This window comes from Sinocyclocheilus grahami, unplaced genomic scaffold (genome assembly GCF_001515645.1).
Source record: "Sinocyclocheilus grahami isolate Dianchi unplaced genomic scaffold, SAMN03320097.WGS_v1.1 scaffold876.1, whole genome shotgun sequence".
Taxonomy (NCBI): Eukaryota; Metazoa; Chordata; class Actinopteri; order Cypriniformes; family Cyprinidae; genus Sinocyclocheilus; species Sinocyclocheilus grahami.
The window spans coordinates 338,539-362,912 of NW_015506055.1; the positions used below are offsets into that span (position 1 = coordinate 338,539).

Consider the following 24,374-nt stretch of genomic DNA (forward strand, 5'->3'; position numbering starts at 1 on the left):
ATAAATTGGATATTAGGAAAAGGATTAAAAGAAGGTATTAATCAAAGAATAGTAATGAAATATATAGTAGAAACAGGATTAAACAAACGAATTTGATAGTTAAATAAATAAATAAAGCAAAGGAATAGAGGAACACACAAGCATGGGAGCTGAACACGCAGCAGCTAGAAATACAGCTTGGGTGAACCCGAAATAAAATGAACAATAAAATAAAATATGAATAGAGACGGGACTATCATCCATGTATGTATATAAACAGTTGGTGGCGGTATGTGCCTACAGTGCGGAGTACGCCAAAAATTCCAAAGAAGAAGAAGAAGATTTAAAGGTTAGGGGCATATCAATTAGGGATGGGCGATACCACTTATTTTGTTTTCGATACGATACCGATATTTTTCAAGGCAGTATCGTCGATACCGATTCGATACTTCTGAACTAAACTTTTAAATTATGAAATGTATTAAATTATTGAATTACTAAGAGTAAAATGGGTAATGATAAGCACTTAACTTTGTTTAAAACGCATTTTAACATTCAATACGCCTTAATTGTAACTTATTAGGTTATATTTTTGTTTACACATGGTTCAAATATGTTTTTTGTTTACACATGATTCAAATCTACAAATACTACAGTTGAACTACGGTCACTTTAGTAAAACTTTAGTAAAACTAGGTTAATTTTCATAAGGGACTGCCAGTGACCGGCTGTTGCATCAGGTTGATCTACAAGTTCCATTAAGTAAAGCAGAAGCTAAAGCATACATCAGGAAATATGCACAATCAGTATGGCAGGTATATTGGGATGGTATTGAAACAGGTAGACATTTATATAATATACAAAAACAAGTTTGTGCTGGGAGGAGGGAGAGCAGGAACCGTAAGGAAGGGAATATTATAACTCGTCTGAGAATAGGTCACACAGGACTTAATAGTACATTGTTTAAAATTGGCAAGCACTCAACTGGGGAATGTATTTATTGTAGTCAGCAAGAAACAGTTGAACATGTACTGCTTCATTGCAGGAAATACAACAAAGAAAGATGCCATTTTATTCAGTCATTAAAGAAGGTTGATCACAAAGACTTCTCTATAACTGGTATTCTAGGGGAAAAGGCTATATATGATTGCATCATTAAGTTTATTAAAGAAACGAAGGCAAGTAAAAGAATTTAAAGAATTTAATTTTTTTTTTATTAAAATCTGTTTTTATGTATTTATTTTTATTATCAATTTGTATTTTTTTTTTGTTTTTTTGTTTTTTCCCCTCACCTTCTCGCATTGTCAATCCCATAAGCACGTATTCTGTTCCACACTCCAGTCCAGTTGGTGGCGGTAATGCACCTACAAGTTGGTTTGCCAACCGCCAATAAACGCCGAAGAAGAAGAAGCCACCGCCGCCGGAAACTTTGGCTGTGGTCCGTGTTGATGATCTTGTGCCGCGGTCGGTGTTGAAGTTTCGTCCTTTGACAGCATTTATTCAGTAAGTTCGGTGGACCGCACTGAAATTACAGTGACATCGGTTGGGCTTGATATCCAGACACGGGCGAAACCGAGGGCGATGTGCGGAATGACATTGTCTGGCGCCAAAATTATGTGACCGTAACAAACAGCTCTCCTCTAACGTTACGTTTACGTTAATCTGTTCATTTCTATGATTGTATGTGCGCTAGGTGTGCTAATATAAGGATTAGTTCCGATAATTAAATCATGTACCATTGTTTTGTACAGTTTATGTACTTTTCAGACTATTTTTTTAAACCCATAAACTTCATTATTTTCATAAATGAGTCCGTGACATTGTTTGGATGAATATAGCGTGCAACGCATACTCGACCGTCTATTTAAACATACTGCAAAAATAAGTGTTTTTTTTTTAACATTGAAGTCATTGAAGCCAATAATTTACTTGAACGCCACTGAAAGTGGAATTGTGTTGTAGAATTGATCCTATGCTCCTATCTCTACAGGATCACGTGCACCATGCTCGATCCGTTAGAAAATGACTCTGACATTCCAGATTATGAGCACATAGAGGACGAGAGATTCCCTCCTCTCCCTCCTCCTCCATCGCCTGGTCAAGGAGACATCGAGGAGGATCCTTTTGGCAATGGAGAGGGTCTGTTTTTCATGGTGCTCCTATGCTATAAGTGCACACAATCTTTAAGAATCTTTGTCCAATTGATGCTATAGTAATGTGAGCTGTTCCCATGCTACATGTTTAGGTGAGGAGGAAGGAGAAGTGTCAAAACTAGCAGAAGTGCCAGTGGCAAAAAGACGAACAGTGAAGAGGCCTCAGCCTAAACTGGATGCAAACAGGTACTGAACCAGATGCCAGTTAATTGATAATTACTTATAATAATTAGTTTGTTTTAGCAGACAGTCTGTGTTTGAATTAACATCCTACTTTCTCATACAGTATACTCCCAAAAAGCAATATGTACTATATAGCAATTATTGGCTGCATGATGGTTTTTGTCACAAAATGTAAACTGTATTATTGCACAGTTCTGTATATAAAGTTAGATATATTATTTCCAAATGTATCTATCTGCATACATATAGTGGGTATATATAATGTATAGCAAATCTCAGCAACCTGATTTTTTTTAATTGTAAAATGTAACCATGTGATATTATCACCCAGCTCTTTATATAGCTCTAATATACTATGTAGCATTTTTAATCTGCATTATTGCTTGTATCATCACAAAATGTAAAATATATTACAAAATTAAGATATTGTAAACATTAGCATCATGATTTTCTCTCTAACTGCTTTAAAACAATATTTATTATGAAAGGTGCTATAAATAAATCTGACTTGAGTTTCTCCAGTGTTTACAGTTCACCACCTCCTTCATCTCTTCTCTCTTTTAGGTTGATTTCTGAGAAGGGTCTTCCAGCTTTGCGTACTTTATTTGAAGATGTTAAGTTCAAAGGCAAAGGGCATGAGGTAATTGCTCATTTTTCAATTCATCCTCACCATTTGTGTGTGAAATATTGAAATACTCCTGAATTCAGGTGCCGTTGTTCTAACATTTCTGTATATAAATGAGTCGATGTGAATACAGTTGTCAGTGTGCACCCTCTTCATTTATTTTTGATTCAGGCAGAGAATCTGAAGCTCCTTTTGCAGAAAATGGAAAACTGGGCCCATCGCCTATATCCTAAAATGCAGTTTGAGGAGTTCATTGATAAAGTGGAGAGTCTGGGCGGTAAAAAAGAAGTTCAGGTAAGATGTCTGGCACTAATGCAAAAGAACACTTTATCTTGAGGCAAATTCAAGCTTAACTAGGGGCCGCTCACTCAGGATTTGTTCTCTGTGCTATTTTTTTTCATGTAATTTAATTTGTCTGCTTTTTTGTGTATATACTTGGCAAAAGTTATATTTTTGGCTTTTATGCCTTTATGATAGGACAGTAGAAGTGGTGACAGGAAGTGATAAGAGAGGGGAGGAAAAGACCATGTGTGGTACTCAAACTCAGGTCATATCCAGCCAGTCGATTTTAAATGTTGCTCTATGTACACATGCACTAGACAATTGTCTTAGGCTGTTGCACCATGTGTCGCTGTTTTTTGTCTTTATGCCACACCATGATTTTCATGTTTTTAGTGTTAAATGTGTGCTTTAACATTAACAACAGTACATGGGATTTAAAGAACATATAAATGCCTTCTGTTTAATCAACGCAAGAATGAATCCTGTTTGAATACGATATTTAATCTAGGAAGTATGGACCTCATTTAAAAGCCCTCAATGTGTGCTATTGTACATCCTTAATGGAAGTCGTCTGCATCCTTTGTTAATGCTTTACTTTGTTTCTCCATTAGACATGTCTGAAACGAATTCGATTGGACATGCCAATAACACATGAGGACTACGTTGGTAATGATACTTTAACTTTTGGCTGTCTTGTATTACTATTTAAAGCAGCAGGTATAAATTCATTGACTTTCTACTCCCCTTCAGAGGATGCTGAGGTTCGAGTACCGGAAGAGTCTGATCCAGTTGGAGACGAAGGTTTCCCTGAAGACCCGTTTGTCCATTCTACTCCTGCTCCAGCCTCTCTCACGGAGGAACAGCAGCAGCGCATAGAGCTCAACAAACAGCTGGCTCTGGAGAGGAGACTTGCGAAGCAGAAACAGTTAGGTGTGTGGAGCCATTAATGTCATCACCATCATGTGGGTGTTTGTATGGTGTGTTATGATTAGAATGAAAGTTCTCTCATTTGCCTATAGTCCTGCAAAAAATCTGGGTCCACTGTTATGCATATAGATTCAGCTGCGTGAGTCTAGTTTTTGTATCACTATTTGATACTTTTTTCCCCCCAGAATCCTCACAGAATTCCATCCAGGCAGATGCAGATGAACCATCAACCAGTTCTTCAGGACAGTTCCTCAGTCAAGAGAATCAGGGCACTTTCGATCAGAGCACCTCAGCCCATACGCCACTCAAACAAAAGTCAGCTGCGCTTCAGAATTCCCCTTTATATGATAATGAGTGTGCTAGTCCAGTTCCAAATGGCATAGTTGACGATGATGATGATAGCAATTGAACCAATCCTCCCCGTTTGTACCAAGGGGACTGTGAATAAATTGAGTGTTTTTGGGAAGGGCAATTGCAATCAGATGGGCTTTTCCATGTTTAACCTCTTCCCAGTCATATACCAAATACCTTTTGCAGCTTGTTGGCATGTTTTGTAATGCCAACCCAGGGCTTGTTCACCACAATGATCTTATACACACATTAATCTAGTTCAGTTTGCTTGCATTTTGTCATGTCATTTCTTTCATCCTCTGAGGTTTTTGGAATATATTTGCTCATATTGAAAACATTTTCCTTCATTTTATTCATAGGTTCACAGTAATCTCTGTGAACCTGAGAATAAAATCGCCACTTGGCTGAAGTTTATTATAATGTCCCAATGTAAGCACACAATACTGCAGGAAAAAAAGTGAGCCTTTGAGGGTTTTTTTTTTTTGTAAATGTCAGTTTGTCACCACCTTGTAATGTTACTGTTATGTTTATCCCTGTTATTTCAGTGTACATTATTTTATTTTTTTCTGAATAAAAATGTTAATGTAGAAAACCATTTATGTGTGTTGAGATTTGTGTAGACCTATATTTTGAAGTATATGACTTACAATCTGAACAGATTTTAAAACACTAGGCGTCATACACTAAATGACCAAGGCTCACACAATGCCATTTAAAGTCATTCCCAGCACAAAATAAATATCTGCCTTGTTGCTAGGAGACACATAACAAAAATAATTTTTAGCTCAAGACTGATAATGTGCAACTAGTTTTTTTAATTAGGGCAAACATGTATTCCAGCCTGTAGCAGAGCTGCTTAAGAGTCTCGTACTTTAATTCTGTAGCATCATAGAAGAAAAGGAAACATGGATCATAAAAATACTATTTCCAAAAATATTTATATCATTATTTTTACATGATCTAAATGGAAAGCATGGAAATCTATAAGCCTGCTTCAAACTATATTTAGGTTACATATTGGTTTCTCTTAAATAATGTATTTCATTTCAAATGAAAACTTGACAACACAGGAAGATGATGCCTTGAGTGTATCTGCAGTCGAAAAGCTGGTCTTCAAATATAAAGCCATTGACTTCACAGGAAACTTAAGGTGAAGAACCTGACCAACTTTCACTTAAGAAATCATGTATTGGACAAAGCAAAGAAACCAGTGTTCATAAGTCCTGAGTAAGTGTAACTCATTTTTGTCAGGTCACATCTGGACACTTCAATGGAAGTCCATGACAAATATTACAAAAACATCCCTAAAGCTCACTAATCAATTGTAGAAATAGCAGTAAAGGGCTAAGAAGATGCAGTGCAGGTCTGTTCCTCTGTATTTCTGATTTGACAGACAGACAGATCCAGTAGAGCAAGTTCACTGATCTCCTGTAACAGGACATAGAGGTTTGGTGTTCTGCTCTGTCTGAACTGCCTCTCCTCCCTGCTCAGTTTGGGCTTCCTCCCCCTCTCTTCCTCCGCCTGGAGGGAGGCCTCTTCTGCCCAGCGCACCACCTCCTGAACCAGCTCAGACCGACCGCGACCAGCTGGCTGTGACTCGGGTTGCACAGGGCAATGGGGCTTGTTGCTGATAAGCTCCAGACACAAGCTGTCAGCATGGCAACGGGACGGTTCTACAGAAATACGAACCTGCAGAGGAAGACAGGCACAAAAGAAAGAAAGAAAACATGTTAGAGGATGTAGCAGACACACATCTATGATAGTCCAAATAAAGGTGCCACAAATGATGTGATTTTTGTTGTTTTATGGCAATATACTTACTGTAACGTGGCTGAAGATGTAAAATGTATGAGTTCCAGTGCTTGTGCAGCTGCTGATCCTGTCAGAGTATTTCTGCAATGTCCCAGCCTTCCACTCGCACCTTCCATCGCCATCGACACTGACCACCTGACCCTCTCGATCCTTAAGGTACAGAGCTCCCTTCACACCATACCTGTGTGAATAGATAAGTGTTACAGCAATCATGTCCACATTATATGCAGGAGCTACTTTTGGCATACACTTTCATTCAAAAGTTTGGGGTCAGTAAGATGTTTTTGTTTAAAGGGGTCATATGACGCTTTTTTAAAGATCATTATTTTGTATTCCCTTTTTTATTCAGCATTAACTTGTTACAAAACATTGTTACAAAAGCTTTCTATTTCAAATAAATGCTGTTTTTTAAACTTTCTATTCATCAAAGAAAGACAGCATAATTGTTTTCAACACTAGTAATAATAAGAAATGTTTCTTGAGCACCAAATTAGCATATTAGAATGATTTCTGAAGTAATGGCTGCTAAAAATTCAACTTTCCACAGGAATACATTACATTTTAAAATGTATTCAAATAGAAGACATTATTTTACATTTATCTCTCACAATAATGCATTTTTGATCAAATAACATAAGAGTGTGCATGCATAGTATGCATAGTAGTGTACACTTGTCTTAATTTTTTGTGTGTAAAATTTTCTTTGGCACAGACACTAAGTAATATTCCATAAGCAGTCATTACTGTGGTATGAAGGCAAGAAAGCCATTAGCTCGGACAGCATAGATCACAGCATCAGCCACACAGCGCTCATCTGTTTTGGCGTCTTTGTCTCTGAAGTAGAGGCACTGGAAGAGCTCTGTGGACTGCTTCTGTGCTTGCTGTGCTGCCTGTCACACAAACACAGAAAAAAAAGTGTTGAGGTCATTTCCCTACAATTATTTTACTACAATGAAGTATTGATACAAAAGTTAATGGCTCCCACTTACTCTGTTTTTGTTGTTGATATGTTGAGTTAGTTCCTCGAGTTCTTTGTTACTGGCCAAGGGTTTACTTAGTGATCCTTCCTTCTCCAGCTGAATAGCAGCCATGAGCAGCCGGTGAACTAATACATCAGCATAGCGTCTGATTGGAGAGGTAAAGTGAGTGTATCGATCCAGAGCAAGACCTGAAAATGACATAAACAGCAAGAACGGATTTATGCTTTCATCTTTTTCTTAGTTCTAGCAAGCAAATTTACCCAAACGCCACTATGTCAATTGCGGTCTTAAAGGGATAGTTCACCCAAAAATGAAAAGTTTGTCATTTACTCATGTCGTTCCAAACCTGTATGAGTTTCTTTCTTATGTTGAACATAAAAGATGATATTTTGAAGAATGCTGGCAATCAAACAGTTGATGGTTCCCATTTACTTTTATAGTATTTCTTTCTCTGCTGTGGAAGTCAATGGGGTCCAACAACTGTTTGGTTCTTCAAAATTTCTTATTTTGTGTCTCAACATAAGAAAGAAACTTATACAGGTTTGGAATGACATGAGGGTGAGTAAATGAGGACGAAATTTTCATTTTTGGGTGAACTATTGCTTTAAATCATGGTAGAATGTTTATTCATACTACTACTACAAAAATTTGGCCTATAGCAGTGACAACACTGAGCAACCAGCTACTCTGCTTAAATGAACATCTGTAATAATGAGATTACAAATGATCTGTAATGATAACAGAATGAAAAGCATGTACCGTAGTGATAGTACTGTTCTTCTGGGCAGGCTCCTGTAGAGAAGTAAAGGGCATTAGTCATTGCCTGGGTGGCCATCATTCTTATTAACTTGTTCACCAGGGGGTCCTGAGGATCCACAGCTTGTTCCAGAGAATCAGCAAGAGCTCTGTTTGACCTAGATGAAGCAATGCAGACACACGTAAATATAAACACATGCATGCAATCTATCTCCGAACATACTGATTATATTATGATTCGATTACATTTACCATTTATTTTGGTTCTGTCTTTATTTAGATATACAATACTGTTCAAATGTTTAGAGTCCGTAATATAAAAAGAAAATACTTGTATTCAGCAAGAATTAATTCAACTAATCGAAAGCAACAGTAAAGACATTTAAAATGTTACAAAAGATGTATTTTTCAAATAAATGCTGTTCTTTTGAAAAAAATTGATCATGGTTTTCACAAAAATATTAAGCAGAACAACTGTTTTCAACACTGATAATAATAAGAAAGGTTTCTTGAACACCAAATCAGTGTATTAGAAGGATTTCTGAAGGACATTGAAGACTGAAGTTATGGCTGCTGAAAATTCAGACAGTTGTTTTACAACAGGGGTGCCCAAACTCAGTCCTGGAGGGCCGGTGTCCTGCATAGTTTAGCTCCAACTTGCCTCAACACACCTGCCTTCAAGTTTCTAGTATGCCTAGTAAGAGCTTGATTAGCTGGTTCAGGTGTGTTTAATTGGGGTTGGAGCTAAACTCTTCAGGACACCGGCCCTCCAGGACCGAGTTTGGGCACCCCTGTTTTACAATATTACAGTTTGTACTCTATTTTTGATCAAATACATACAGCCTTGGTGATTTATTTCAAGAAAATCTAAAAATTATTTTTACCTTGTATCAATACTGAAGCCACGGGCCTTGGCACAGTTGATGAGGTGATTGAAGAACTCCTGTTTGGGTGGTGGGTGATGACGCAGGAGAGCTTGATGTGGAAAGCTCTCCTGTATCTTGCGTGCCACCCAGTGGTTGGCATAGATCATACACTCTGCCACAGTCTCATGAACTTCCAGAGGTTGTTTGGGAACAAGAGCTGTAATGTTCTTCTCCTCATCCAGCTGAGCCCTCACCTCCACCCCCTCCAACTCCAGAGCACCACCCTTGTCTCTCTGTGCACGGAGGTGTCTGGTCACCCTCGTCAGGGTCTCTAGGGCCTGCAAGAGTTCAGCCAGTTTCTGGTCTCGCTGTGAACCCTTGAGCTGGCTTAGCTCAGGTACCTCAACCTCCTCGCCATTCAGCAGACTCTGGGCCATCTCATAGTAAAGCTGATAGGATGAGCGGATTAGAGTACGTCCGTACCAAACTGTACACACATCCAGAGTTTCAGCATCCAGCTCCCACAGCACACTCATGGCATATCTGGAACATACCACAAAGTGATTTCCTGTTATTTTCTATTAAAGAATACGGAGAGAAAATCCACAGATTCCAGCAGCATATTAGGTCACTTTTTAAGTCTCAAAAAGTGTAACTCACCGGTCCACTCCTCCAAGGAGGGAGCACAGATCAGCACTCAGAACTGCTGGCAGCATGTCATACCTGCGGTCAGCCAGGTAGTAAGTGGTTGCCCTGGGTTTAGAAAAGAAAGATGCAACTTATTTTATGTATACTTTAGTTACTGTAGTATTAGATGTTAATCTGTACAAAAAAAATTGAATATGTACAAATGCACATTCATCACAGAAATTTGATAATAAACATAAACTACCATTCAAACGTTTGGGGTCAGTAAAGGCCCGTTCACACCAAGAACATATAATAATATAAAATGGCATAATAAACATCCAAGAGTCCGGACATCTTTGCTTTACCTGTCATATGATAGGGGAGGATTAAAACTCCCAAATATTCAATTATACTATTGGGCATCCCAGTTAAAGGCGTTAATGTTCCATTTTTCGACAAACGCTCCTCCTAAATGGCTAGAAATAGACAATTTGTTTGTGAAATCTAAGATTCTTTTTAACTTGTATCTTTATTCAGCCAATATAAAAACATTACAGAAAAATCTGAGTACAGTATCATTTAATCCAATAGTGCTGAACATGATAAAGGTCTGGGGGCAAGTACGAACTCATCTAAAGGAAAAAGAGTCTTTATCATTATTTAGCGCAATATGGGGGAATGAAAAATTTATACCTGGTCGAAAGGATTTAGGTTTTCGACTCTGGGCTGAGAATGGTGTGGGGAAAGTTAAAGACCTATACAAAGAAGATGTTCTAATGTCATTTGCTGATATTATTGACAAGTTCAAAATCCCTAAAAAACATTATTATAAATATTTGCAAATTAGGAGTTGTATACATACTGCCCGAGCACAAGGACTTGCTGAACCAGAACTAACTAATCTGGAGAAATGTATGACTAAACCAAGTAAAAGTGGAGGACACATATCTCTTTTATATAACATGCTATTATTAGGTTCTCAGGAGTCCTCTGCATCCAGATTAGCCATGTGGGAACAAGACATCGGAGTGAAGATAGATAAGGAATTATGGGAGCAAAAATGTGTAAAGGCCCAAACACAGACAGTTAACAGTAGACTAAAACTGTTACAATACAATTGGCTTATGCGTACTTATATAACTCCAGTAAAATTAAATTAAATTTATAGCAACATACCAGATACTTGTTTTAAATGTAACAGTGCAAAAGGTACCTTAATTCACTGTATGTGGGAATGTGACAAAATAAAAGCATTTTGGAAAGAAATTAGAAATATGATAGAGCATATGGTTTCGATAAGGTTACCATTAGATCCAGGGTTTTTCATTCTTGGCATTCATCCAGAAAATTTGAATATTAAAAAGGATAATCAAGTATTGATAGATATGTGCATTTTACATGGCAAAAGGCTCATTGCCATTTATTGGAAAAAGACAGAAAGGCCTACCATAACTCATTGGTTAAGAGAAATATCTTCATGCATTGCAATGGAAAAGATAACCTATATGCTTAAGGGTAAACAAGCTAAATTTAAGAAAATCTGGAGTCCATTTTTATTATTTATTGAATGTAGGGATATTAACAATATAATAGAGGATCAAAATTCTTGATTGGGTATTTAAATATATTTTAATGTGCATTATATTAACCCCTTACAACTGCGGTTGTTATTGTTTGCAATGGATTATTAAATCTAACTTCCAAAGTACAGACTGTATTAACCCTTTGTTGGTTTTGTGCTTTACACTTTTTATGTAATATGAGCCCCTAGTGTTTGTTTGTTTGTTTTCTTCTCTTTTCTGTACATAGTAAGTATTGTTACAGACACGGTATGTACATGTGTCAGTCTTGTGTTTCAAGAAAATGTAATAAAAATAATATTTAAAAAAAAGAAGTGACAGTGAAAACATTTATGAAAAGTGGAGTAATGGCTACTGAAAATTCAGCTTTGCCATCACAAAAATAAATGACATTTTCAAATGTATTAAAATACAAAATAATTATTTTACATTGTTATAACATTTCACAATATTTCTTGTTTTTCCTGTATTATTGATTAAATAAACAGTCTTAGTGAACATAAGAGATCCATTTCAAAAACAATTTTAAAACCTTACCGACCCCTGAAATTTTGAACTTTAGTGTATGAATAATCATTATTCTTCATTAGTAAGTGTACAAAATATAATATTAAACAATTATATAAATACACTCAACAGTAATATACTCTATTAATACACCACTATATTTTGAATAACTGGCAAAGTTCCATACCTTGACCGTGCCTCTAGATCTGTAAGAGAACCCTCCCTGACAAAGTAAGTGACATCGGCAATGTGGACACCCAGCTCTAACCGCTTCCCCCCAGGCAGAGTCCGCACAGACAAGGTATCATCCACATCCTCACAGCCCTTGGGATCGATACTGAAAACCAGGTGTGTCTCTCTCAGGTCCCGCCGAGAGGACACCTCACTGGTGTCCATCTGCCACAGGTTCTCTTCGGTGTTAACTGGCATCTCTCGCAACTAAAGAAACATTCAAAAACACAGACTTTTATAGTAATACACCTTGTACCTTTTTAAAGGCTTCACTATTTATGATTCACTCTTTTCGTAAGGCAAAAATCACAGTATAAACATTTGAAATAATTTCAATAATATGCAGACATCATGACCACACCTGTGCCTCTGAGAATGGTGGAACATGGATGCAGTTCTCCAACAGGATGGTCTGAATCTCAGTCTCCAGCTCGCCTGTTTTCCCCAGCACCCTCACACAGTGGCCATTGGGGTAAACAGAAGTACTTTCCCACGAATCCAGACGCACAATCACTCTTTGATCCTACAAACAGAAGAAATATTACAGATTTAATATTTTAATTAAGTATCTCATGCTCACCAAAGGCTGCATTTATTTGAACAAAAATACAGTAAAACGAATAATATTGTGAAATATGATGAACTGTTTTGTATTTTAGTGTGTTTTAAAATGCAATTTATCATATGATAATATAATAAACCATTAACAACAGTTGTGTTGCATTTAGAGGAATATGTGATAAATTTTTTCACTGATGAATAAAAAGTTCAAAAGAAATGCATTCATTTAAAAAATATTTTGTAACAAACATCTTTACTATCACTTTTGATCAATTTAGTACTTTCTACTAAAGGTTCGAGTACTAACAAAGGGTGTCAACCACTGCACTCGCTGTAACCACTGCACTTGCTGCAACAAAGATCTGCTAATCTAGCCTTTATTGGCAACCATATTGCATTTAAAATGCTAAATTATATCTCCACCTGTAGAGCCTCAGCCTGCTGTGTGCTGATCCGGATTTTAGGGATGCGGTAGTCCCATGGAATAACTAGAATCTTTTGTGAATTTCGACTCTGTGACTGCACCTCCTCAAGAGGAGGAAAAGTCACAACGTAGTCCCTCCAGTTCCTCTGCAGAATACCCACCACCCTGCCTACAGGAAAGAGAGGAGAGAGTCAAAAAACAACCACAACTTATACAACTATCCATCTACAGCGAGGTCCAAAAATCTGCTCCCACACTGAAACTTTGGAAATGCTGTCATTTGAACCTGAAAGTTACCTGAAAGATGTCAAATGAAGAACACATTTTTCAATACAATTTTCAATCAAACACATAATACCATTTGTAAGTAATAATAAAAGCATTTTCACCAGTGGTTCTCAGTCTCCATGTGTATCAGTCAATCTTCACATTCTGCTCAGAATGCAGACCAATTGTAATCATCATATACCCATGATTACCTGAGGGCATAGGCTGACTCTGTGTTTCCTCCAGTGGCTGCTCCTCCCCTTGACCCTCTGTTAGTGCCATAGTCCTGCCTTTCCACTCATTACGGGGCAACAGCTCTATGACAACCACGTCTCCATGCACCGCCCGGTTACGATGCTTTGCTCCATTGATCAACACATCACTATTTAGCTCTAAAAACACATGATCACACGGGCAGGATCAAAGGTAAAATACCATCAGTATCAATAAGAGCGTCAGTAATAAGTCAAATTTGAACGACTGATACAAGTATGTTGGTAACAACCTGTATTTTTGCTGGCTGAACCCTCATAACGGACAAAAGCCTCATTCTGTGCTCGATGTTTGTTCACACTGAGGATGCCCTTTAAGGGAAAGGAGTGGGTTGGAATGTAGTTTCCATAAGCCACTACCAAGAAAGAGATCTGGTTTAAATAACAGGAGTGAAAGGCACTTACCTGGATGTACCTGCCAGATTTTATACCAGCCTCCAGCACCTCTGCAGGCAGGTGTTCAGTGTACACTTTCTCTACTCCCTCACTCTCTCGCTCCTGCAGGGACTGAGCAATGGAGTTGTACAGATCATGGGCGGCCTGCAGGTCCGGCCAGAAACTTAACAGGTACTCCTGCAATTGAGTTCACTGGTGTTACCAATGGACAAGTATGTTGGTCTCATTTATTGCACTCATTTAGTCACATTTGTGAAATGCAAAACAGAGTAATCCCAGCTCTTGACATTATTTTTACAAGTTAAACATATGTATGGATAATGTATAATCAGCCAGTCACTATCACAAAATAAATCCTGAAAGATTGATCATACATGATCCTAAATAAATAAATGAACATGAAAAATAGATTATTGAAACCAAATATTTTTTATGTGGAAAATAATAAACCACATCGGTTCTACAATTTAGTGGTTATTAAACATATCTGACTCCAGAAAGATATTGACAATTCAACATCACAGATTTCACAGGACATAAAATAAAAGAATATACCTGAGTTGAGATGACATACACTCCACTGTTTACGGCACTGAATTCTGAAATAGCATCATTATCTTCTGTAATCATGACCACCGGCTGGAGTCCAGCTAAATGGTTATAGTACCAAACTGCTGCATTGTACACATTTCTGGAACAGAATGCACATAGTGATTTTTTTTTCTGCAGCTCAGGTCTATGAAGTGTCTATGCGCTCACTTCTCAAAAAGGTTGAATTAGCTTTACTTGCCTTTTTTTTTTTATTACACTTCTATTGTATATTGAAAGTCAAAGTGCATGACATTCTTTACACTTGAGCTTGATTCAAAAAGAATACTTTATTATACTATAGCCAGGGTTTTCAAAGTGGGGGGCGCACCTATCTCGGGGCTTGTGCTTATTTGTATTAAAAATGCTTTAAATAAATGTATTTTTTTCCTTGCATGGTTTTTGTTGTTGCACAATATACATACATTTTGAACTATGAAAATTAAAAAGCATTTTTTATACTACAAAATTAGTACAAAATGAGAGGGTGGAGAGGCGCCGTTGTGAATGTTGTGTCAAAAAGGAAGGCCCACTGTCTTTGACTTTGAAAAGGCCTGCTCTATAGTCTATTAATACCCTCAATAACCTTTTCTCAAAGAAAACAATGCCTAAAAGAAAGCGTAATACTCTATAGTCAGGACTCGCCTTGTATGCCATTTGTCCTGAGACTCGCCCTTGTCTCTGGGGCAGTAGCAGTACTGCTGAAACTCATTGGCAAACAGCACACAATCATGGCGAGGGTCCTTCAGTAAAGCACGCAGTCTGTTATATTGCCTGTACAAGACAAAACAAAATGCAACTATAAAAGCAACCTGTAAAACTAACCCTTCCAATTTTCTTGAGGGAATTTTCCAAATGTATTCACACACAATGCTAGGATTTGCAATACTTGGTTTAGTTAAGTAAATTAAAATCTGATGTCAAAAATGATATTTGAGGGGTTGACCTGCGTCCACGGGTGTGCTGAACAGTCTGGTAAGCTGTCTGGGTCAACACGATCCCCTGCAGCTCCCTGAACTCCAGTATCTCCAGGAAATCCCGAACCACTCCCACATCGGGAACCACATAGTGAGTCACATCTCCAGATAGCACCTTGCCATCTATTGAAGCACAAATGGTCAATATTATACTGCAAACCATTATCTTATTAGCTAAATTCAGAACACAATATAATAATACCTCAAACACAGAAACTTTATTTGCAGGATGAACTACCAAACTACCACGATTTACTGTCTGATGTTTGAGTGACAATAAATACTTTTGTTTGGTAGTTCACCCTGCAATTAATGTTTAGTTTTTACCCTGCAGCCCACTACGAACACCTTGGCAATTTAATTGCCATTAGCTAGTAAATTTTTTAGTTTACTCGCCAGACTGATAAATAAATAAATTAATTAATTTAAAAAAAAAAAAATATATATATATATATATATATATATATATATATTTTTTTTTTAAAGGGCACAGTTTTATAAATTTACATTTAATGATACAGATGGAAAATTTTGTAAATGCCAGGGTGGATAATAACTTCTGAGGCTAGGAATATACTAGGAAAACTGTATTTTGAGTTTTTTTAGAGCACGCAGCACAGTGTGAGCGACTGGTGGTGGTGCTTTTTTGGTCATTCAGTGTTTCTGTAAAAAAATTAAAAAGTGGGGAAAAACTAACAAAAATACTGAGCTAGAGATCTAGAGCTACTGGATTCATGAGTATTAATCAGGTTGTGTGCGTTTGCTCGAACTGATTTGCTGAAATCAAAACAGGGGCGATAATAGGTGAGCACCAGCCAATGAGACTGCCGTTTGTGCATTAGTTCCGCCCACTAGCGGAGAAAGCAGTAGATCTTAAAAGCTGAAGAATTCCAAAGGAACTCCGTTATTTTGACAGCAAAATACAACAAAGAATATCGTTTACATGTAGCGCACATAGGTAGCGCGTCAATTCTCTCTCTCCCTCTCTCGCTGCGTGTGTGTGAAACAAAGCGACGGCGAGTCGTGCACCTTCACACTAGAGTTTACGGTACGTTAAATACAGGTATGCTGCACATCCATTCAGATGAACTGAAAAACAGCACAGATCGCTTGGCGGAGAGTGAAACTCTGATGCGCTCAGTCAGAGAGTGTTCGGCGAGTGAAAATATATCTGAGCTAAACTTATACTTAGCCTCCAACTCGCACACTGGCGAGTAAAATCTGAGAATTTATTAGCAGTTGGCTAATATTAGACATCATTTAGTCGCCCAGAGTGAAGATTTAGTCGCATATGCGAGTGATTTACTCGCAATGTAGAGGGTTGCCCTGCAATAAATGTTTGCATGTTTGAAGAATTCTCTAAGTCAGTGGTGCTCAAACTTTTTACAGCGGCATACCTCCTGGGGCATTTAACATTCTTCTGCGTTCCCCCTCTCTTCCACTTAGACCAGTCACACCTTTTCTATTAAAGGACATTATTTGCCCCCTTAAACTGATTTACAGGTGCATTTTTTTTACCTTTATAGAGGCAAAGATTTTCTATCTTTATTAATTGTATGTCATGTTTTATATAATGTATGAAATATGTTTATATATATTTTGTCATATTCTTAACATTTCATTAAGTGTATTATTAATATAATAAATAAAGCAATAAATGATGACAAATCGAAGTGATACTTGTAATTTTAAAAATAAAACCGTCAATAGTTGTCGGCAAGTCGCCACCATTCATTCATTCATTCATTCATTAATTCATTCGTTCATTCATTCAGTAACGAAGCAAACTGCTGTAGTTATGAATGGGTTATTAATCACTGACTCTCCAAATCGATCAAAGCCGCAGATTCCTTCACTAATGAAACACTGTATGATGCTTGGAGACGCACACCAGATGATACGGATTTCGTTGGAACTATTATTATGTCGTTGCAAAATAACAAACATGACAATATTCTGTTTAAAATGTAGGCTACATTTAAAATGTTAAATGTTCACTTAATATGACCTTTTTTGTTGAACTGCTGTAAAAACGGTCACATTTGCCATCGTTTGGATATTCAGGGAAATTTGCATTCTTGCTCGTATTTTAAACATGAAAACAATAACTCGCACAGGGTATGTGTCTTTATCGAAGAGAGTTTAAATCGATCTCAATGTACAGAGCGTGTCAATGTTTGCTCTTCATGCTATTAAGGGAAGATCTACTTAAAGATACATTGAAAAGCAGCGCGATTTGCTAAAGCAGTAGGCCTATATTCAGCGGCCATCCTATCGCATACACGCTGCTTGTGTGGATGCAGTCAGTTTTGACCGCAAAAGATGAGGAAAGCTGATTGGATATCATGTAGTTGACCGTTTACGGCACTCTCCCATTTTCCTGTTTTTACATTAGAAGCGGCATTTTGCATGTCAGAAATACATGTTCGGTTTTAATGTTACTTTAAGTTGGGGTATTAAATGAATTTTGTTCGCGTACCCCCTCCGTCACCTCACGTACCCCAGTTTGAGAACCACTGCTCCAGTAAGTCACTGAATAAAGGGTTGAGGAGGACCACATGTAAACTTACGTTTGTTCCATTACTGAACATCTACATACATAAGTTCAACCTAAATGAGATGATCGATTCTGATATCATTCCAGAGGGCGTGTTATACCAATATAATAAATACTGTAATAAGCCAAATGGCAAAGATTTCTGAGTCGATGTTAGTTAGTTAACAATTCGTAAAGCTATAACTAGTTCCCTTTAGAATGTAAAGACAACATAATTTAAAATTGCCTGTTGTTAGCTACCTAGCGCTGTTGGTATACTGATCCATTCATTATAATAATAATTAATTATATACTGATAATAAACACGAGACGTATTTCAAGTTGTTTTTGATGCTTGGCTCATGTTCTCCCTACCGTTATGACAGTCCGCTTGACAAAGGGGGCTTCCACAAGGCACCTGTTCCCTCACATAGTGCTCCCGAACCACACGGACCTTTCTACCCTTCGAGCTGTTCAAATGTAACACTTTCTCGGTTTTAATTATGAGCGGACCTTCCATAACAAACCACTATTGGTAACATTCAAAAGCCAAGTTCCTCCATTCTTCTTTGCCATGTTTATCAAAATGTGTTTTTTATGTTTGATAGGAACCTGCGCCATCTACAGGATTGGAGGACGCAAACAAGCTCACACTGTTTCAAGTAGGCCTACTCTTAATATTATTTTGATTATACAAGAATCAGACACCGGCACAAGTGTTATTTTATCATTTTATTATTTATAATAATCTGAGAACCTACTGCCATGTTTATTCTCTATTTAGTTTAGCGCTTTTGTAAACTAAAAAATCTTCAAATATTATAGGCTCAGAAGAAAGGTATTAGGCCTGTGTCTGAAAATTCAATATGGGAAAAAGCCAATAGATGTTCTCCCAGTTCACTGCTGTGCATAGAGAAATTGTGTCATAATGCTGAAAATTTCCACCATTTTGCATATACAGGTTTTGACATGATACAATAATTATGTCAAGTAAACAACCTTCTTGAACAATAAGAAGCAGACGTACAATCCAATACTTTGCAGTTCCAATAAAAAATGCCCATTATAGAAATATTCTTCAGATTTAGGTTCCTTCAGATAGTCTGAAACATTCAAACAAAAGACACTACTTAACATTAAAAAAATGTTTTGATTGTTCAGTTATGTAAAATTGCCTTGTGATTGATTTGGCAAATCACTTTAAAAATGACAATGACTTCTTAATTACATCCTTTTGTCTTCACATGGGTGCAACATTAAATAAAATGTCTTTGGCATCACAGATTTGTTCTCATTTTGAACGTCCCTGTGGAAAGTTGGTCATCTGGATGTTGTCTCCTTGTAGTCCTGGGTTGTAGTAACCAAATCCATCAAACTTCAGGTCTAGTGGTTCACTGTTATCCAATCGGAGAACTTTGAAAAAATGATATGAATGAGTGCATCACAGTGAAAAAATGATTCTGTATTACATTCATAGAAGCCCTCACACATATTCACATGGATCTTGGTTCAAAGTGATGCGAATAATGACAGGTGAGTTTTATATTACCTGGATCAGGTGACATCTCTTCCACCAGTTTTCTGTGCGAGAAATCTCTTTTGTTCCTTCGATTCAGGAAGATAAATGCTCCCAAGGCCAGGACCCCCACTACAATCCCAATGACTAGGACGATGGTCCATGCCTGCCCATTCTTGCTTTTGGTACCATCTGAAACATCTGAAGATAAACCTGTAAAGACATATTTGATGTTTATTGTAACAACGAAGCAACCCTTGACTACATTAGCGATTAAAAAAAACACATTTTGGATCGAGTAATATAGCGGTTGCCTTTACCATGAAGTTGCTTGCTTAAAAAGGGTCATGAATAAGTTCAGACCAACACCATCAGAGGTATCACAATGATTAAAGATTATTAAAGTTACAATTATTAAAGAGCTTTTTTTAAGCCAGTCATTTTTCCTGCAATTTATTAGTATACAGTACTTCAGGCCAAAACCATAAAATCTGATTCTGAGCATATAAAAATAATTCTGTACATGCAAATATAACTCTTTTTTGTTGTTGTCCAGTTCAGAATGCAGTTTGGACACAGATTGGTTAGAGTCACATTCACTGAAAAGGTCATGGAATTTGTTCTCCAGCAATGTCAGGTGTTCTTTGTCACATGTTCTTGGTCCACATCTGACCCCGAAAGGAGCCCCTCCCAATATCTGCAGGGTGAACACCACTCTTATTGTGAGGGAAGTAAGGAGTCAGTAACTAGACACTCTGGCCCAGAGCAGAGGACAAACAAAGACTGAAATCCAATCCAACTTGGAGGAACAGCAGCAAATATGTATTTTATGACTGAATTGAGAAGCTAAGAATGAGGGTTAGCTTGAGGGATGAAATAAAAAGATTTGTGTGATCTTTATGCTATGGAACTGGAGAGTGAAATAATGCTTATTAAAGGTCAAAACACTATCAGTGACCCAGATTTGGAGTGAGTATTCTATTTCAGTAAAATATTTTTGTATATCATCATATCATTTTAACACTTACTGTTAAAAAGTTTGGCATCTGCAAGATTTTTAATGTTTTTGAAAGAAATCTCTTACACTCACCAAGACTGCAATATTTAAACAAAATATTTGTATTATTTGCAATAGCTGTTTTCTATTTTAATGTATTTGAAATGTATTCCTGCCATGGCAAAGCTGAATTTTCAGTAACATTGCTCCAGTCTTCAGTGTCACATGATCCTTTAGAAATCATTCTAATATGCTGATTTGGTGTTGAAGAAACATTTCTTATAACTATCAAAGCTGTGCTGCTTCATTCAAAAAAAAGTACTGATGTATCAAATGACAAAACTTCTCAGTCTTTTTTATAAACTGATTATTAGTGCTTGATTAATGCTGATTTGTGAGTCTCACCTCTTTCAGAATTCTCTCTGGTGTCAATAGGTTCGGTCTGGTTTAATTTTGTATCCTCTGGGGCAGGAGTCGTGGCGTCTTCAGGGAAGGCAGGTAGAATTGCTGCCGTTGTAGTTGTGTATACTGGTGGTTCAGTTGGACTCACTGTAGTTTGGTTCTGGACGCTTTCATCTTTTGTTGTGGTGGTTGGACTTTTAGTAGTGCTGTTGGTGGGTACATCATCTGAGGGCAAATATCCAGAACCCGATTCATCATGGCTGCTCTCTGCTGTGGTAGTCTCAGGTTGTGGAGTGGTATATGTGTCATTAAGAGCAGATTCATTTGTGTGTTCTGGCTCTGGTGTGGAGGTATTTGTGGCTGTGTCCTGTGTCAGTGTTTCATTGGATTCTGCTGATGTATCTGAGAGCTCAGAGCTTGAATTAAGTGCAATCATTGGAGGTGGTGTTGTAGCAACGGGACCCTCAGAACTAGCTTCCTCTGTGTCACTAACAGACTGCTCAGGGCTCTGATCCAGTTGTGTGGAATTCTGCTCTCCTTCTTGACCAAAATAAATTGAGCCAAATGTTTGTCCTTCATTTTCTGAACTGCTCTCTGGTTTGGCATCCTCATTGCTTTGTATGTTTTCCTTATTTGATTGAGTGGTTATTCCCTCACTAAATGTTTGTTCTCCATTGTTGTCTGTAGTATCACTTCTTTTCCAGTTGTCAGGTATCTGGGTGGACACTTGTTGAAACGTCTGAAGAATCAAGAGGATTGCAAGTGTGATGCCTAGTGGCAATTTCATATTTGGTCCCTCTACCTGCCAAAATAAGACATGTTACTGTGTGGAGTGAATGTGTATATCACAAAATCATGCAGAAAATATTCCACTATTTTAAATGTATAAACATAAGTTATATTGCATACGTAGACATCATGCTGGCATCAAACCAAAGATAAATGCTGTCAAAATTAATCAACATTTGGGAGAAGCAAAACCTACGACGTCTCTCTATACAAAATGAAAGTGTTCTTTCTCAGAAACCTCTGTTTAGCAGCCCTTTGTTCCACTCCCATGAGTCCTTTTCACTGAAGTGTATCTAAGCCCGCTTGATGCAAGTGTAATGTACACCATTCAACCATGTCAGTACATTGCAATAACAGAAGGTGAGCATACAATATTCTGTATTCTGTGTATGGTATACAATGTACAAACCCAAAATATATTTAGATGCACATTTTGAGGGCAATTATGACAAAACAAAGAACAAAGTGATGCTCAAAAATATTTGTATAAATATTTAAATAATATGCTATGATGAAACAGACATGGCATGATAATGTCAGTAATTGGTATCTATATTATATTTTGATGTGCTGTTGAACAGACGCACCCACACTTAACATGTGACTAACAGAGTAACTATTTCCATCGTCACTTCAGTTATTCCTGTTTGTCCAGTTCATCTGCCATCATCTATTATTGCCGGACACCAACAACAGTATAATTAAACAGTGATAATGTTACAGAAATGAAAGGGTTTGAAGGAATAAAGAGTACTTGGGCTCCACATTTGTGTCCTGTTTTTGTGTGTATTTAGTATATAGAACATTTAATCTGGCATGTCACATCTGAACCACATGCTGATTTCTAGTTGCGTAATTATTTTTATTACTTACAATTAATATAAAATGATTGTATCAATTATAATAACCCTCTGCTGTTCTTTATTTTATGGTCAGTTTATGAATTATATATTTGTCAGTTATTATTATTATTATATTTTATGTTTGCTGGCATTATTCTGAGGCAACATGTCAAGTAAATATGAAAATGTGACAATTTGGAAAAAAGTTAAAGCACATGTCTATTAAATTGGAAATGTAAAATATCACCATGTTAGACAGTTCTCATTCCCTCCTGGAGGAAAATATTCTATTAATAATCTTGAGATTATTAATAATGTGCCAGAACAGGTTTCCCAGCACTGATTATGTGGTATCTCTTATGTGGAATTGTGATACAGCAGTCATATGATGTCCATAATACAATGTACTGAGAAGAAACATATGTGGTTAAGCTACAATATAACATATAATCCAAACATTTGTTTAAGGAATACATTTTTGATTCGTTGTTTATCAGATAGAAGGTCATCAGTGGAGCCATAAAAACATACTAATATGTATAATTTATAGGTATGTGACACCATTCGTCAAACATCCCAAGGGTAATTTTTTTTTTCAGTTATTTGTAATCATGACTTCCTTCAATAGATCAAAATTTCAGTCGCCTTCATACCACAGACATCTAATACCTACTCTCCATTTCACACCAAACTAGGCCAGATGAATTTTAAAGCAGTATAACATTCCTCAATAGGCTTCTATGTATTAAAAATGAAAACTGTGTACCTACCTGAGCGCTGCCTGTTGGACTCGGGTGAGATGATCGAGGCAGGTTGAAGTGAAATGGTTTGAGAGTTCAGAGAGTGTGCATCCAGAGACAAGAGGCAAGGGGAGGGATCTGTCTCGCTTGTGGCTACCTAGGAACTGGCCTTTCCTGAATTTGCACCTGTAAACCACACCTTTCCATCAAACTTCCTAGATGCAAATAAAGCACTCATGTGCGTCAGTTGTAAATAGGACTGAAACTCAACGTCAATCTCCATTCTTACGTCAGTCATACATACCTCATCAGTGTACACAGGTTTACCCTGGAGCTAGGTTTTGAAGTCTTTGAACAACTAAAATTCCCTAAAGGGAGGAGCACCTGACACACTGGGCCTCCGAGCATTCCTCCCATGCCCTGTGTCCATGGCAACACACAGGTTGCTCAGACCTGCTTTCCTCCAGTAACAAAAGACACATGCTATTTTTACATGGCCGATGACCATATGCATCATAAGGCTGTCTTTTGTCGTAGTGGGGTCATAGTATGACATTTTAACAATGTCATACTGGGGTGGTGAAACATTTGTACTTCTTTATGAGGAATAGTTTATGTTTCTAATGGTTAATCATGGGCCTGAATTTAAAATATCTGTGAACAAACTCTGAAATATCATTTACTGGTAGAGTGGACAGATGACTTGCTCTTCCAATAATGGCCCAGCAGAGGGCAGTGTATTATAATTTCTTTCTGTTCTGTAGGGAGCGGTTACATGATTGTTCTTACTGAAAAGTAACACATATTTAATTAGCTTTTTACTTATTTTTGTAGTAAGTTAATGCTACACTTGTTAGGCCAGCAAAATGGCAGGTACAGCATATTAAAGGTACTATCAAAGGTGTTTTTTGTTTGTTTTGTTTTTTACGATTATCATACTTATTCTCAGTTCCAAAATGTTAACATACTGAGTATCAACAATAGTGATGGCCTGCTGCAAGAATGGTAATGTTATGCTTAAAATATGCCATTGTTTTCCAAAAACTGTGAAATTATAGTTACATTACAGCTGTAGAATTTTGAAGCTTGTTGAAAATTCTCTTTTTTGTAAAGAAAGAAAAGTTGTCAATTTTATTTTAGTAGGCTAAAAAAAAAAGAAAACATGTAAATAAAATATAACGTTCATTTAAAAAAATACATATATT

General features: G+C 37.2%; 3 protein-coding genes across 6 annotated transcripts; 1 reads left to right on the forward strand and 2 right to left on the reverse strand.

Annotated features, from left to right (window-relative positions):
- Positions 1–292: 292 nt before the first annotated feature.
- Positions 293–5,095, forward strand: tipin (timeless interacting protein). 2 transcript variants are annotated; one of them, XM_016248329.1, is made up of 9 exons: positions 293–320; positions 1,382–1,482; positions 1,970–2,118; positions 2,225–2,318; positions 2,880–2,955; positions 3,112–3,234; positions 3,834–3,888; positions 3,973–4,152; positions 4,335–5,095. In XM_016248329.1, exons 3-9 carry the CDS (start codon positions 1,983–1,985, stop codon positions 4,556–4,558), a joined length of 888 nt encoding a protein of 295 aa, XP_016103815.1. In that variant the 5' UTR covers positions 293–320; positions 1,382–1,482; positions 1,970–1,982; the 3' UTR covers positions 4,559–5,095. The 2 variants fall into 2 exon arrangements, with proteins under 2 accessions (XP_016103815.1, XP_016103816.1); XM_016248330.1 differs by having other exon boundaries at positions 1,388–1,482.
- A 210-nt stretch (positions 5,096–5,305) lies between these two features.
- On the reverse strand, positions 5,306–18,596 carry dis3l (DIS3 like exosome 3'-5' exoribonuclease). 2 transcript variants are annotated; one of them, XM_016248332.1, is made up of 17 exons: positions 18,397–18,596; positions 15,317–15,470; positions 15,016–15,144; positions 14,338–14,473; positions 13,792–13,959; positions 13,620–13,698; positions 13,327–13,506; positions 12,847–13,016; positions 12,224–12,385; positions 11,819–12,069; positions 9,575–9,667; positions 8,933–9,457; positions 8,052–8,206; positions 7,302–7,480; positions 7,057–7,202; positions 6,322–6,493; positions 5,306–6,189 (listed from the first exon to the last, which is right to left on the reverse strand). In XM_016248332.1, exons 1-17 carry the CDS (start codon positions 18,401–18,403, stop codon positions 5,845–5,847), a joined length of 3,051 nt encoding a protein of 1,016 aa, XP_016103818.1. In that variant the 5' UTR covers positions 18,404–18,596; the 3' UTR covers positions 5,306–5,844. The 2 variants fall into 2 exon arrangements, with proteins under 2 accessions (XP_016103818.1, XP_016103817.1); XM_016248331.1 differs by having other exon boundaries at positions 18,259–18,596.
- Positions 18,597–18,605: 9 nt separating this feature from the next.
- On the reverse strand, positions 18,606–23,593 carry LOC107563450 (mucin-15). Of its 2 annotated transcripts, none has more exons than XM_016248334.1 (4): positions 23,200–23,592; positions 20,802–21,600; positions 19,433–19,612; positions 18,606–19,296 (listed from the first exon to the last, which is right to left on the reverse strand). In XM_016248334.1, exons 2-4 carry the CDS (start codon positions 21,583–21,585, stop codon positions 19,175–19,177), a joined length of 1,086 nt encoding a protein of 361 aa, XP_016103820.1. In that variant the 5' UTR covers positions 21,586–21,600; positions 23,200–23,592; the 3' UTR covers positions 18,606–19,174. The 2 variants fall into 2 exon arrangements, with proteins under 2 accessions (XP_016103820.1, XP_016103821.1); XM_016248335.1 differs by having other exon boundaries at positions 19,201–19,277; positions 23,200–23,593.
- Positions 23,594–24,374: the final 781 nt, after the last annotated feature.

Excerpts from the sequence above, each read along its gene's own strand:
- dis3l (XM_016248331.1), bottom strand. The coding sequence starts at position 18,403 with ATGGAAGGTCCGCTCATAATTAAAACCGAGAAAGTGTTACATTTGAAC. Across the intron at positions 7,481-8,051 it reads AGAACAGTACTATCACTACG|GTCTTGCTCTGGATCGATAC; the intron begins GTACATGCTTTT and ends TGTCATTTTCAG. Across the intron at positions 6,190-6,321 it reads ACATCTTCAGCCACGTTACA|GTTCGTATTTCTGTAGAACC; the intron begins GTAAGTATATTG and ends CTTCCTCTGCAG.
- tipin (XM_016248329.1), top strand. The coding sequence starts at position 1,983 with ATGCTCGATCCGTTAGAAAATGACTCTGACATTCCAGATTATGAGCAC. Across the intron at positions 2,956-3,111 it reads TCAAAGGCAAAGGGCATGAG|GCAGAGAATCTGAAGCTCCT; the intron begins GTAATTGCTCAT and ends TTTTTGATTCAG. Across the intron at positions 3,235-3,833 it reads GCGGTAAAAAAGAAGTTCAG|ACATGTCTGAAACGAATTCG; the intron begins GTAAGATGTCTG and ends TTTCTCCATTAG.
- LOC107563450 (XM_016248334.1), bottom strand. The coding sequence starts at position 21,585 with ATGAAATTGCCACTAGGCATCACACTTGCAATCCTCTTGATTCTTCAG. Across the intron at positions 19,613-20,801 it reads CAGAGAGAATTCTGAAAGAG|GTTTATCTTCAGATGTTTCA; the intron begins GTGAGACTCACA and ends ATGTCTTTACAG. Across the intron at positions 19,297-19,432 it reads AGAGATGTCACCTGATCCAG|TTCTCCGATTGGATAACAGT; the intron begins GTAATATAAAAC and ends ATTTTTTCAAAG.